Here is a 15,681-nt window from a genome sequence, read left to right on the forward strand (position 1 = left end):
TAAAGCCTTTAAGTCTGGGAAAAATTCTGGGATAGATGGCATACCAGTTGAGGTATACCAAACCTTTTTTGATGTACTCAGAGGACCGTTTTAACCACTCCTATAAAAATGGTAGATTATCAGATACTCAACAAGAAGGTCTGATTTTCATAACTACTGAAACAGGACCTAAGTGGTAAATATAAAGATCCAGTCCGTTAAAAAAAATTGGAGGACCATTACAATTCAGTGTTGTGATGCAAAAATTCAGACAAATTCCATGGCGTATAGAATTAAAAAGGTAATGTCGGATATTATTCATCCTAATCAGACAGATTTTTTTTAAAGGCTTTTGATAAAGTACAACTGGAATTGATATATAAATGCCTGGAATACAGTGCATTCAGAAAGTATTCAGACCCCTTTCCTTTTTCCACAATTTGATACGTTACAATCTTATTCTACAATATATATATATATTTTTTAAATTCTCATCAATCTACACAATGACAAGGCAAAAACACGTTTTTGGAAATGTTTGCACATTTATTAACAATAAAAAACAGAAATACCTTATTTACATAGGTATTCAGACCCTTCACTATGAGACTCGAAATTGAGCTCAGGTGCATCCCATTTCCATTGATCATCCTTGAGATGTTTCTACAACTTGATTGGAGTCCACCTGTGGTCAATTCGGTTTTTGGACATGATTTGGAAAGGCACACACCTGTTTATATAAGGTCCCACAGTTGACAGTGCATGTCAGAGCGAAAACCAAGCCATGAGCTCGAAGGAATTGTCCGTGGAGGTCAGAGACAGGATTGTGTCGAGGCACAGATCTGGGGAAGGGTACCAAAATATTTCTGCAGCATCGAAGGACCCCAAGAACACAGTGGCCTCCATCATTCTTAAATGAAAGACGTTTGGAACCACCAAGACTTGTCCTAGAGCTGTCCGCCCGGCAAAACTGAGCAATCGGGGGAGAAGGGCCTTGGTCCGTTATTTTTTTTTTTTTATTATAAATTAGCAAACATTTCTAAAAACCTGTTTTGCTTTGTCATTATGGGCTATTGTGTGTAGATTGATAAGGGGGATGAAATATATGTAGGCAATTTTAGAATAAAGCTGTAACGTAACAAAATGTGAAGAAAGTCAAGGGTTCTGAATACTTTCCGAAGGCACTGCATGTGAAATATGAATGTATGTGATGAACTATTAGGTAGGTACCTTTATGATTTATACTTACTTGATCGAGATATATTATTTTGTTATTAGTGTACCTTCGTTTTTGGCTCCCTATCTTACCCATTCATTGTACCGTGGCAAGTGGGTTAGTGATAGGCTAAAGGCAGGAAGTTGGGCCTTCACGCGGGAGTCCTAGCTAGACGTGGGAGCGGTGTAGTCTTTTGACCGTACATAGTGTAACGACCCTGGGTTTATAAGCGTGGAAATCGACCTCCAGCAGGCCACATTTGTGGCCTGCTGGAGGTCATTTTGCAGGGCTCTGGCAGTGCTCCTCCTGCTCAAAGGCGGAGGTAGCGGTCCTGCTGCTGGGTTGTTGCCCTCCTACGGATTCCTCCACGTCTCCTGATGTACTGGCCTGTCTCCTGGTAGCGCTTCCATGCTCTGGACACTACGCTGACAGACACAGCAAAGCTTCTTGCCACAGCTCGCATTGATGTGCCATCCTGGATGAGCTGCACTACCTGAGCCACTTGTGTGGGTTGTAGACTCCGTCTCATGCTACCACTTGAGTGAGAGCACCGCCAGCATTCAAAAGTGACCAAAACATCAGCCAGGAAGCATAGGAACTGAGAAGTGGTCTGTGGTCACCACCTGCAGAATCACTCCTTTATTGGGGGTGTCTTGCTAATTGCCTATAATTTCCACCTTTTGTCTATTCTATTTGCACAACAGCATGTGAAATGTATTGTCAATCAGTGTTGCTTCCTAACTGGACAGTTTGATTTCACAGAAGTGTGATTGACTTGGAGTTACATTGTGTTGTTTAAGTGTTCCCTTTATTTTTTTGAGCAGTGTATTTAGAATAATCTGGGTTTTATTAACCAAACCATAGTAAATATCGAAAAATAAATAAAAACACATCCGCATTAGGGTAATTAATAACATTCGACAGGTTTCATCAGAAAAGTTCAACGTATCATCAAACTGTAGGAACATTTTCCAAGGGCATTTGGAATGCGAGAACAGCTGTAACTACAGCAGGAGTGTCAGCATGACTATCCTTCTTCTCAGGAGCACCATGTTCACTCATTCTGGCCCACACGTCTCCCTCAACCTCTACGTGGCAGGATGTCACACGCTGTGGTGGTGGAATCATCTCAAGGACTTCATCAAACTGATACCAGTGGATGTCATCTCCAAAAGACCATAAAAATGTTTTTGGTCCTACACGATGCATACATTTCACTTGTACACTCATTTCATCCGTGCAGAGGATGAAGCCTGGATAAAGGTCATCATCGTATTCCACTACACACCACTGCTCAAGAAGACCTGGATTTCCCCACTGGATTTCGTCCACAGGTTGTGGATTTTCCTCATTGGCTGGCTGTTCTGGAGCAGCCAGGACCTTCTGCCAGAAACTGAAGTGGTGTGTGTTAAAGCATGTACAGTTTAGGTCCTTCTTTTTTGAACAAAGGCAGCTGACATCACGAGACATCAGTTCACCAGGAGCAAGGGTGATGACCTGGTGTATTGTCATGGTGGAGGGCACCGCTTTTATCGGGCTTGACATCATCTCCATCGGACGTTCAACATCGGCACTCTTCACAAAGAACAGCTTCACTGACGTGTTTGTCTCACGGAGGGCTTTGTAAAGCTCCTGTGCATCACTGATATCACGCCGTTCTCTTCAACGTTCCTCCCACAGCATCAGTCCCACCATCAGCCCCTTTTCCATGGCTTGACTCAAAAACGTTCCATGTACCATTGCCACATTGCCCTGACCTTGAAGATCCTGGCTGTGGGGACTGTTCTGGAACATGATCTGGACTTTGTGGAGGAGTGGTCAAGTTCCTCAGTGCTCCATTCCCCTCCTTGCTTCTTTTGTATGCTGTTCTCCACTGTTTACGCTTCTGACGCTGGTCTCTCTCACTTAAATCACTGATCTTTTTCTTTTTCCCTGCCTCAACATCTCTTCCATCTCTGACGCTCTCTCTCAAGGTTTTGTTCCCTTTTTTCTGGGTCAGCATTTTGACGTGCTCGACACTGTGTTTGTCTTTCTGCTATTGATGTGGGTGCCATCATTCCCTAGATTTCAGCTGATAACGTTAAATCAAAGATTCTTAGAATATATGCATGTATACACTAATCCTTGAGTAATTTAGGATCTAGAGCGACTTAAAGGAGCTACCTGCCTTAAAATATATTTTTTTGTTCACATAGAACACATTACAGCATGTTTCATAAGTGAATATAAACAATATATAATGTATAATATATTGAATAATTAATTTGTTTAGATGCAATATTCATAAATAAAGTATATAACTCAACCCTGTCACAGGTTTACAACCCCTGTTACAATGAAACACACTCAAGGGTTGAGTGTGACGGGGTTAATTTTTGGGGGGGGGCTCAAAATGGCCTCTGCTCCTCATCTGGTGAAGGACAGGAGACCACATGGTGTGCAACGAAATTAAAAGATTGTATATTTTTATGGGTTAAAGTATAATTTTGATAAGTACTAGTTTTCCATCTATTTCATTTAATGGGGTTGAGTTGGTCTGCTCGACGATCCCCACCTGTCTTTAAAAAAACAACAAAACACAGATATAAAAGAATGTGATTACTTGCCTGTTTCTGTACAATGCAGTTAAAAATGGTTGAATAATGTCACTTGCTGTTAATGATGGCACATAAGGGTGGACTGACCATTTTTATTGGCGGAGTTTGGTTGGCGTAACATGGTTGAGTGTACACTGAGGGACAGAGCTAAATTGTGTGATTTTAATCAATAATCGTGCATTTATTTGATAAAATACTTTCTCAACAAAAGAACACAAATATACAATACCAGCCAGAACAGCTGGTATTGTATATTAGAACACCTACTTTTTCCAGGGTTTTTATTTATTTTTACTATCTTCTACATTGTAGAATAATAGTGAAGACATCAAAACTATGAAATAACACATAAGGAATCATGTACTAACCAAAAAAGTGTTAAACAAAATCAAAATATATTTTACATTTGAGATTCTTCAAATAGCCACCCTTTGCGTTGATGAGAGCTTTGCACACTCTTGGCAATCTCTCAACCAGCTTCATGAGGTAGTCACCTGGAATGCATTTCAATTAACAGGTGTGCCTTCTTAAAAGTTCATTTGTGCTATTTCTTTCCTTCTTAATGTGTTTGAGCCAATCAGTTGTGTTGTGACAAGGTAGGGGTGGTATACAGAAGATAGCCCTATTTGGTAAAAGACCAAGTCCATATTATGTCAAGAACAGCTCAAATAAGCAAAGAGAAATGACAGTCCATCATTACTTTAAGACATGAAGGTCAGTCAATACGGAAAATTTCAAGAACTTCAAAAAGCATTCCAGGTCAAGCTGGTTGAGAGAATGCCAAGAGTGTGCAAAGCTGTCATCCAGGCAAAGGGTGGCTATTTGAAGAATCTCAAATTATAAAATATTCAAAAGATTATTCAAACACTTTTTTGGTTACTACATGTTCCATATGTGTTATCTCATAGTTTTGATGTCTTCACTATTATTCTACAATGTAGAAAATAGTAAAAAAAATAAAGAAAACCCCTTGAATGAGTAGGTGTTCTAAAACCTTTGACTGGTAGTATATGTTTGCATTAATGGAAAAAGTTATTAATAATGTGCATATTTTAATATTAATTTCCTAAGTTAAAGTTAAGTCAAATGGCTTGGGGACAATTCTTCGCGTCATTTAAAAAATACTGGACATTTAAATATACAGTTGAAGTCGGATGTTTACATATACCTTAGCCAAATACATTTAAACTCAGTTTTTCACAAATCCTGACATTTAATCCTAGTAAAAAGTCCCTGTCTTAGGTCAGTTAGGATCACCACTTTATTTAAAGAATGTGAAATGTCAGAATAATAGTAGAGAGAAGGATTTATTTCAGCTTTTATTTCCTTCATCATATTCCCAGTGGGTGAGAAGTTTATTTACACTCAATTACTATTTGGAAGCATTGCCTTTAAATTGTTTAACTTGGGTCAAACGTTTCGGGTAACCTTCCACAAGCTTCCCACAATAAGTTGGGTGAATTTTGGCCCATTCCTCCTGACGGAGCTGGTGTAACTGAGTCAGGTTTGTAGGCCTCCTTGCTCGCACACGCTTTTTCACTTCTGTCCACACATTTCAATGGGATTGGGGTCAGGGCTTTGTGATGGCCACTCCAATACCTTGACTTTGTTGTCCTTAAGCCATTTTGCCACGACTTTGGAAGTATGCTTGGGGTCATTGTCCATTTGGAAGACCCATTTGCGACCAAGTTTTAACTTCCTGACTGATGTCTTCAGATGTTGCTTCAATATATCCACATAATTTTCTTTCCTCATGATGTTATCTATTTTGTGAAGTGCACCAGTCCCTCCTGCAGCAAAGCACCCCCACAACATGATGCTGCCACCCCTGTGCTTCGGCTTGCAAGCCTCCCCCTTTTCCTCCAAACATAACAATGGTCATTATGGCCAAACAGTTCTATTTTTGTTTCATCAGACCAGAGGACATTTCTCCAAAAAGTACGATGTTTGTCTCCATGTGCAGTTGCAAACCGTAGTTTGGCTCTTTTATGGCGGTTTTGGAGCAGTGGCTTCTTCCTTGCTGAGCGGCAGTGAAGGAAAATACAGTGAAGGAAAAAAGTATTTGATCCCCTGCTGATTTTGTACGTTTGCCCACTGACAAAGAAATGATCAGTCTATAATTTTAATGGTAGGTTTATTTGAACAGTGAGAGACAGAATAACAACTTCTGACCCATTGGAATTGTGATACAGTAAATTATAAGTGAAATAATCTGTCTATAAACAATTGTTGGAAAATTACTTGTGTCATTCACAAAGTAGATGTCCTAACCGACTTGCCAAAGCTATAGTTTGTTAACAAGAAATGTGTGGAGTGGTTGAAAAACAAGTTTTAATGACTCCAACCTAAGTGTATGTAAACATCCGACTTCAACTGAATATACAAAATCTTTTAACATTTCAATTTGGTTACCCAATACTTGAAATATAATATAAAAAGTTAGAGGGACTGAAATATTACCCGAGCCCAAGAATGATCCATATACACTAGTGTAACAACCAGCTAGAACCTCAAAAGTCCACAGCACACCTTGCTGTGTCGATAACAGGAACAGTATTACAGTATTTTGAACTGTCGTCTGTCACGAGACTACGGACTGTCTAAAGTCGCTTTGAAAAAGAGTGTATTTTTAACTGTCCATAGAACAAAAATAAGTTGATGCTGGATATTAAACTATGCAGAAAAAAGCCTTTGTGCAACCAAACTTCCAGAAGGAATCAAGGTACTCTCATGGATTGGAAAAATTTAAAAAATACTTTATTGTTTATGGCTTATGCATAACAAGAATAAAAAATGCACTGTTGAGGCTACAACAGCCATTTTGTTTTATAGTATTTATGTTTTATAGTATTTCATCCCATGATCAAAGATCACCTCATGGATTAACTATCACCAAAGAAGTGCTCCTCACCTGTGTCTCTACATTATCCAAAGAGTGTTTGAGTATTCAAGTGAAACAAACACATGTTGTGATATTAAATGTAGACATACGGATTACAGTATATGTTTGGATATGGGAAGGACAGAGTCAGTCAGTCAGAGTGAGTGATTTACTGAGTGACTCCCAAAGGTCCAGTCAGTACAGAATGATTCAGCCTGTTATGTGATCAGAATGTTGGTTCTCAACCATGTCCTTCTGAGTAGTCCTACTACTGTACATAGGCTTTCCGATAGGAGTTCACGTAAACGTACTGTTGTTGAAGGTAAGTATTATCAACCGAGCCAAGGTTTTCTCTTCACTTCATCTGCTGTGGAGTTCTTTTGTATCCATTCACACACCTTGTGTAAATTACACACATTCACACACACTCCGGCCCACACATTTATATGTAATCAAACATGTCCATGGGTGTGATATAAAGAGAGATAAGCTGATAGTGTGTGGCTAGTGGCTTTGGTTATAATCTCTCTTTCGGCCTGCAGAGAGGCGACGGCAGGGCAAATTCCAGCCGTTCCGACGCCTGTTTGGGAGGAGGAAGAAGAGGGAGGCAGCGGAAAGGGGCTTTGATGCAGTAGAGCTGAAGGCTAGCTTCTCCACAGGGGAAGTGTGCAACGGAGTCGTCTCAGATGATGAGGAGACCAATCAACATCTGAGGTAAACAGGACATTTATGCATTCTGTTTGATACTGTGAAATAGTCCAGCAGTCAAGATTGCATGTATACATTGCTCATAATGTTGTCATAAAGAGTTGAGTTGTACCGCAATTGCAGTTTTTCCCCCTATTGCTTGTACAGGCCTCCACCTCAAAATGAAACTCTGAACACAGGTCTTATCAATAATTTAGTCTGCATGGCCTTGAGCACGTTATGTCTTTAATTCCTTTCAGTAAGACACACTTACCCAGACCACAGACAAAGCCTATGATACTATTCCCACTAAGACCCAACTTATATCCCACATATACACAGTGCCTTCAGAAAGTATTTACACCCCTAGACTTTTTCAACATTTTGTTGTTTTACAGCCTGAGTGTAAAATTAATTACATTGAGATTTTGTGTCACTGGCCTACACACAATAACCCATAATGTCAAAGTGGAATTATGTTTTCAGAAATGTTTACTAATTTATTCAGAATGAAAAAATGAAATGTTTTGAGTCGAGTATTCAACTTTTGTTATGGCAAGAGTCGAGTATTCACCCCTTTTGTTATGGTAAGCCTAAATAAGTTCAGGAGTAAAAATGTGCTTAAAACAAGTCACATAATAAGTTGCATGGACTCAATAATAGTGTGCAATAATAGTGTTTCGCATGATTTTTGAATGACTACCTCATCTCTGTACCCAACACATACAATTATCTGTAATATTCCTCAGTCGAGCAGTGCATTTCAAACACAGATTCAACCACAAAGACCAGGGAGGTTTTACAATGCCTCGCAAAGAAGGGCACATATTGGTAGATGGGTAATACATTTAAAAAAGCAGACATTGAATATCCCTTTGAGCATGCTGAAGTTATTAATCACACTTTGGATGGTGTATCAATACACCTAGTCACTAGAAAGATACAGGCGTCCTTCCTAACTCAGTTGCCGGAGAGGAAGGAAACCGTGTTTAATGGCTGTGAAAGGAGAAAATTGAGGATGGCTCAACAACATTGTAGTTACTCCACAATACTAACCTAAATGACAGAGTGAAAAGAAGGAAGCCAATAGAGAATACAAATATTCCTAAACATGCATTTGGTGATTCCTGTTTGTAAAACTGCAAGAAATGTGGCAAAGAAATTAATTTCATGTTCTGAATACAAAGCGTTATGTTTAGGGCGAATCCATCACAACACATCACTGAGTACCACTCTTCATATTTTCCAGCATGGTGGTGGCTGCGTTATGTTATGGGTTTGCTTGTCATCGGAAAGGACTAGGGAGTTTTTTTTAAGAGTAAAATAAATGGAATTGAACTAAGCACAGGCAAATTCCTAGTGGAAAACCTGGTTCAGTCTGCTTTCCAACAGACACTGGGAGACAAATTCACCTTTCAGCAGGACAATAACCTAAAACACAAGGTCAAATAAACACTGGAGTTGCTTACTAAGATGATATTGAATGTTTCTGATTGAATGGCCTAGTTACAGTTTTGACTAAAATTGTCTTGAAAATCTATGGCAAGACTTAAAAATGGCTGTTTGGCAATGATCAAAAACCAACTCGACAGAGCTTGAAGAATTTAAAAAAATAATAATGTGCAAATATTGTACACTCCAGGTGTGCAAAACTCTTAGACTTTCCCAGAAAGACTCAGCTGTAATCGCTGCCAAAGGAGCTTCTACAAAGTATTGGTTCTGGGGTGTGAATACTTATGTATCTAAATTAGATATTTCTGTATTTCATTTTCAATAAAGTTGCAAAAATGTATAAAAACATGTTTTCCCATTGTCATTATGGGGGTATTGTATGTAGATTGGTTAGATTCTTTTTTTTTTTTTTACATCAATTTTGAATTTGTAACACAACAAAATGTGGAATAGATCAAGGGGTATGTATACTTTCTGAAGACACTGTATTACCACGTGGCTTCTCTGGTTATCTATTTTCGTGTCAGCAGAGTCGATTAAATCTCACGGTCTGGTGAGAAAGGGCTGCGGTTCAGTTGAAATGTGGTCTATAAACTGCTTGACTGACCTTTAGCTTTTCATTTATGGAGTTTAGAGTGTGTGAGGGACACTACACCCTATCAGAAATGAATGACTGACTGTAATAACATACTATAACTGTAGCATCCGTTTTGTCTTTGCAGGGAGCTGAACCCCATTGGCGCCCGAGCCCTCTCCCACGACAGTGTGTTTATCCCAGAGGAAGCAGTACAGGAGCCCAGTCCAGAACATACCATGTCCCAGGAAAACGTCTCCGATAAAGTCAGGAACCTGCAGGTAGGACTTAAATACACACATGCACACACACACACACACGCACACACACACACACACACACACACACACACACACACACACACACACACACACACACACACACACACACACACACACACACACACACACACACACACACACACACACACACACAGTCAGATGTATGTTCACAGTCTTGGTTGACAACTCGTAAATCAACCAGGTAACAATCAATTACACTCTAACAGACACTTTAACGTTACTGCTCTCGTCAATGTCTAACACCAAATCCAAAATGTGTGTGTACGTGTTGAATGAGCAGAGGCAGATAGCACAGAATATCAAGTTTGGCCAGAGGCCCCCCTCTCTGAGGAAGAGTGAGGGAGACGAGGGCAGCTCAGATGAAGAGGAGGTGCCCAGGAGCCCCCTGAAGGTCTTAGCCCAGGTGGAAGCTGAGCCAGTGGACACAGAGACAAAGGTAAAGGCAGGATTATTAATGGCAGACTGGGCACTATTGGTATACATACTAATTGCATACCCTTTGGTTCACTGTTAGCTTATAATGCTACAGTAGTAACCTAAAGAATTAGTGTTGGAAATATAGGAAGATATTGACAATGTATTGTTTCCATGACAACCAGGGGGCCAGCCAGAGCCAAGAGCCCAGCCAGAGCCATGGAGCTGCCCAGACCGGGACTCCCAGTACTCCAGTGAAATCTCCTAGGTCCAAACGAGTTCTTCCAGCCACCGGTACCATCGAGTCCATCGACCTGGACGGAGTCCCACAGTCTGTCCCTAGACTGGACAACACCGCTGCCAAGCATAAACTGTCTGTCAAACCCAAAAACCAGAGGATCTCCCGCAAGCACCGCCGATTCACACAGGTGAGAGGGGGTCAGGTTCCTTACAGTTGGTGGTCTTTCTTTGGTATGAATGTGCATGCACATAATTGTCATATAGATGGAATAGAGTGAGATGGAGCTCAACAATAGAAAAATACATACTTTTTTCCAGGATTTGCAGGAGGTGGATATCCCTGGCATACTGCAGGAGGAAACAGATGCAGCCGACGTCCAATACAGAACCGCTGAGGAAGAGACACCCCCAGAGAAAACTAAGAAGCAGAAACTGCAGGAGAACGAGAGACAGGAGTCCAGGAGGAAGCGAGAGCTGGCAGAACAAAGGCACAGAGAGGAAGAAGAGGATAGGAAGAAGAAAGCAGAGGAGTGGAGGCTGCGTGAGTTAGAGGAGGAGAGATGTCGCCTACAAGAGGAGGAACTTATACGTAAAGAGGAGGAGGAAAGGAGGCAGGGAGAGGAGATGGAGAGGAGGATGAAAGAAGAAGAGGAAAAGAGGATTAGGGAGGATGAAGAAAGGAGACAGAGAGAACTGGAGGTGATGAGAATTAGAGAGGAAGAAGAGAGGATACAGAGAGAAGAAGAGAGAAGGATGAGGGAGGAATTGGAGCTTATGCAGCAAGAGGAGGAGCAGAGGACACTAGAGGAAGAGAAAAGGAGGAAAGAGGAAGAGGAAAGAATGAGGAAAGAGGAAGAGGAGAGGAAGCAGCACGAACTGGAGGCAGAGCGTCTCTGTGTAGAGGAGGAAAAGAGACTGAAAGAGGCAGAGGAAGAGGAGGAAAGGAAGAAAAAGCAGGTGGAAGAAAAGAGAAAACTGCTTGCAGAGGAGGAGGAGGAGAAGAGACTGTGTGCAGAAGTGGCTGCGAGCAACTCTGACCCTGAAAGGAAGAGGAGGGCGGAGGAGGTGCGCTGGAGAGAGATGGAGGAGAGACAGAGGCCGTTCACCTTCAAAGTGTCCTCTGGGGAGAAGCAGATCCTGTTCCAGAAGGTCAACCTGACGCCTGTTACGCCGGCCTCCAGCCAGCAGGTGGGCGCTGTGGCTGAACACAAAGAAGGAGCCAAGGCCTCGTCCCCTGGAGGAGCTGACTCCCCAACCCTCCCGTCCTCTCAGTATGTCCCCCACACAGCCATCCTGGTGACGGGTGCCCAGCTCTGTGGGACTGCTGTCAACCTGGACCATATCAAAGAAACCGCTTGTAAGTCTCTCCTGGGTCTGGCAGATGAAAAGAAAGCTGCCATGGGCACCCCACCACCAACCAAGAGCAAGACTTCACCAGACCGCAAGTCTGGGAAAACCAAATCCCTCAGCGAGTCCACAGACCAGTCCAGTGCAGCCGTCCTTGCAGAGTGGGCCAGTATCCGCTCCAAGATATTCAAGGGGACGGGGGAGGGAAAGTATGAGGAATACCCAGACCACCAGAGCCAGAGCCGACCCAGCAGTGAGGACCAGAGTCCGTTCCTCCATAGCAACCTCAGGAAGACCATGTCCGCCAGCGCCAAGTTCTCCATCACCCCGGCCAGGAAGAAGTTTTCCGACTCAAACAGGAACTCTGAGGTGTTGAGTCAGGAAGAGAAGAAAGGAGGAAGGCCAGCGTCTGCTGTCTCCGACACCTCCTCCAGTGCCTCTGTTCCCCCTGCAGCTTCACCAGCCCCAGACAGCAAGACCCAGAGCCGGGGCGGTAAGACTGTCCGGATTGCAGACGGAACAGGGGAGTGTATGTTTGCCAAAGACCTCCCGTCTTTCATAGTCCCCAGCTCTTCCCAGGCCTCACCCAGACCCAAGGGCTCTGAGACAGATACTGGGAGCCTGGGAGGAGAATCAGAGGACTCTGATGGCCGGGAGGAGGGGGAGGAGAAGGGCCAGCCATCTCCGTTTGGGATCAAGCTGAGGAGGACCAACTACTCCCTCCGCTTCCACAGTGATCAGTCGACAGACAAGAGGAAGAAGAGGTACAGTGCCGGCGACAGCTTCGACGGGGTTCCCTCGCCTCTGACCCCCATTGACCGCGACTCTGACGCCTCAGTGTTCTCTAATAGCTCCAGCCCTGCGTCTCCACTCAGAGAGAGCTTTCCTGGGGTCAAGCCTGGACATGTGATTGTATCTCTTCCAGAGCCCCGGGCCAAAGCAGGCAAGTCTCCCACCCCTTCCATGCACAGCGAGGGGGAGAAGCTGCCTTCCAAACCCTCACTTTATCAGAGACCCAGCACATCCCCTAAATCTGCAACCCCTCCCCCCTCTCCACTCCCCAAAGTGGGCAGAGAGAGTTCCAGTGACGCAGTGGTCCAGAGGAGCTGGGTGGAGGCTGATTCAGCTGGCCATGAGGAGCGAGGTGAGAGGAGGAGGGAGGAGACCTCAGCTGTGGCCCAGCTCCACAGGAACGGCCAGGGACAGAGCCAGGGCCAGGGGGAGGAGGAGCCCAAGGAGAAGAGGTCCTTCTTCCCCTCCATCAGTATCCCCTGGAGGGAGAAGGCTGACAGGAAGACGGAGCTCATCAGGAGAGGTCAGTGTCACCTTGGGAAACGCCTGTGCTGCTAGTCCAAGACAGAGATTTGATGGATTTATTTTTTAAGCGAGTAGGAATGTCACTCCTGCATTTTAATTACTTGAGTAATGTTGTGTGAATGTCCCAGTATATGATAGTTGTCTCGTCTCGCCCCTTACAGAGGGAAAGCCATCACTGCAGAGCAGGCATTCATTGGACAGTACGCGGGTCCAGGACAAGGAGTCAGGGCCTCTGTGGATCACGCTAGCGCTGCAGAAACAGAAAGGCTTCAGGGAGCAGCAGCAGAGCCGAGACGAACGCCGCAACCACAGAGAGGCCAAACTGTCTGAGAAACAAACCAAGGACAAAGACAGCGTATGTTAATGCACTTTAACATACACGAATGCCGTACATACACACGTATATGCTTATGTAGAGAAAGACATGCATGTTCTCAGTAGTCACCTGTACTAATAACAGTAGGAGAGCACAGCTGAAAGGTAACTGTGTTTCATAGGATGTGTTGCTTAGTCCTATGGAGGGTAAGGGGAGTAGAAACACCAACCCTCCCAAACCACAGACACCGGAGGAAGCTAAGAGACCAGACACCCTCCTGGGCCGCTTGGAGCGCCGGGACCTCCTGAAGAAAGCCAACACCCTGCCCAGCTCTGTCACAGGTAAGAGCTTGCTTGCATATTCACAAGTGTTTGACATCACACTTTCCGAAGATCAGATCAGACAGTTAGGATATCTCACATATGAAACATGATTCTATTACATCTGGATCATCATAATCAAACCAATCTGTTATATAAATTGCATGGATTACTAAACTTTTATGTTGTCCTCGGCGTGCATTATAACCCTTTCTCTCTGGGTCTTGTGTTCCAGTTGAGATTGCAGACTCCACTCCATCGCCCCCTGCAGTGAAGGAGTTGACCAAGCGCTTCCCATCCACTGACTCTCCCCAGGTGTCCACTGAGCCGGCCTGGCTGGCTCTGGCCAAGCGCAAGGCTAAAGCCTGGAGTGACTGCCCTCAGATCATCAAATAACCTACTCTCTAACCTGTACACTGCATCAGTACAGTACACACACACACTGCCCATGAACTATGACCCCTGTCCCAAACCATCCCATGACCTCTCCTCTCTGGTCTGCACCTGACCCTGCATTCTAACCTCAGCCCCCAGACCAAGTCATTCTCCTCCCATGCCACAATAACCATGCACTTGTATGATTATGTCAAAAGTGTGTTTCACATTCATAATATAAATACAATCACACGTTTACAAACATGAACACTCAGTTCAAGCATGCTCTTACATGAATACTTGAACACAAACTAAATTACTTTTTTCAAGATTACCTGGCTGTATACTATCAACTATATAATATCTTCCAACAAGTCAAAAGATCCTACAGTAGCCAATCATGGCCACTGCTGGCCATTGCAATAGCCAATCCCAACCCTTCCTTCCCTTCAGTAGCCAATCAAAGCTCCACAGCTGTAAATAGATCATGCACTAAACATAATACAAGATAAAAATGCTGATGTATTGGAAAGATGTGTCTTGACAGGTATGAAAAAGGGATATAGATTCTTCATTCAAGGGTACTTTGGGAACAGTGTTTTAAGGGCTACCAGTAGCCAATAACCCAACATGACAGATGATCACCCTGGTTTATCTCCCTTAAAATAAAAACATTTCCTTATCTCGTGGGGTTTATTTCAAGCACTGGTTTTAACAATGTTGAAACAATATATTTGTCATCTCTGAGCCTTGTCTGCAATGTACAGAATAAGCTTATTTTTGTTTCTTTTTTAAATTTAATTTTTTACATGTATTCAAAAGCAGTACTTAGTATAGAACTATTCTCACTGTGTCCGTGATGACTGTGACAGCTGTCAAAGATGCTATATTGTAAAAAAGAAAAATACATTGCCATGACAGAGTTGTTTCAATCTCACCGCAGTTTGTAAAATAACACTAGATCTGTCATGATCAAATGTCGACTGTACTGAAACACATCATGAAAGGCCAGGTGTCAGGTGGTTGTGAATTGCACAATGTTCTTACCACTCTAACTGTGTCCTGTATTTTGCTTTGCTATAGAAAGAGACAACCTACCTGCTGTAACATACATTCTCCTGTCATATCCCCTGTGTGCTCGAGTCACCGCTAATGTGTTGACCTATAATAAGGCCTTTTCTCCTCCAGCATTTGGAAAGTCACATTCTGGGATAAGCTTAAAGCTGTATCACATCCTCTTCATTTTCCTCAATGTCATGTGAACCAGCCAGCCTTGCTATGAGAACATCTGCCGGGCTGTCTGTTGATGACAGACATCCTATGGCTATTTCTCCCATCACTACCTTGCTCTCACTACTCAGTGTAAAGACCTGTATGTGTGTTGTTAGAGGCGGTTTTACCAGAACGTTGGTCAAAAAGAGGACCCCAAGGCTCAGTCACTTTGGCATTTTTGTTTAACTTTGATTGTGTGCAATAGTGTAGTGTACACAGTGTTGTATGTAACAACATATTGTTTGATAATATTTGCACTTTTTTTGTCTGACTTAAAAGGTATTCATGAGAACATCTTAAAGTGATGCAAATGTTATGAATTATGTAAATTAAATACTGATGTCTGAACTCAAAGCTTCGAATCATATTCCTCCTTCAAATGAGGGTCAACA

General features: G+C 43.0%; 1 protein-coding gene across 2 annotated transcripts in view; it reads left to right on the plus strand.

Moving 5' to 3' along the window:
* The window catches only part of cracd (capping protein inhibiting regulator of actin dynamics), a 29,556-nt gene extending 13,919 nt beyond the window's left edge, over positions 1–15,637 (plus strand). For both annotated transcript variants that reach the window (XM_055923033.1, XM_055923032.1), the window contains 8 exons: positions 7,216–7,387; positions 9,535–9,667; positions 9,969–10,124; positions 10,288–10,530; positions 10,661–13,004; positions 13,168–13,361; positions 13,504–13,663; positions 13,878–15,637. In XM_055923033.1, the coding sequence (XP_055779008.1) occupies positions 7,216–7,387; positions 9,535–9,667; positions 9,969–10,124; positions 10,288–10,530; positions 10,661–13,004; positions 13,168–13,361; positions 13,504–13,663; positions 13,878–14,038 (3,563 nt within the window). In that variant the 3' untranslated portion in view covers positions 14,039–15,637. The remainder of the gene's footprint in view (positions 1–7,215; positions 7,388–9,534; positions 9,668–9,968; positions 10,125–10,287; positions 10,531–10,660; positions 13,005–13,167; positions 13,362–13,503; positions 13,664–13,877) is intronic.
* Positions 15,638–15,681: the final 44 nt, after the last annotated feature.

The sequence above is a fragment of the Salvelinus fontinalis genome, chromosome 5 (genome assembly GCF_029448725.1).
Source record: "Salvelinus fontinalis isolate EN_2023a chromosome 5, ASM2944872v1, whole genome shotgun sequence".
Taxonomy (NCBI): Eukaryota; Metazoa; Chordata; class Actinopteri; order Salmoniformes; family Salmonidae; genus Salvelinus; species Salvelinus fontinalis.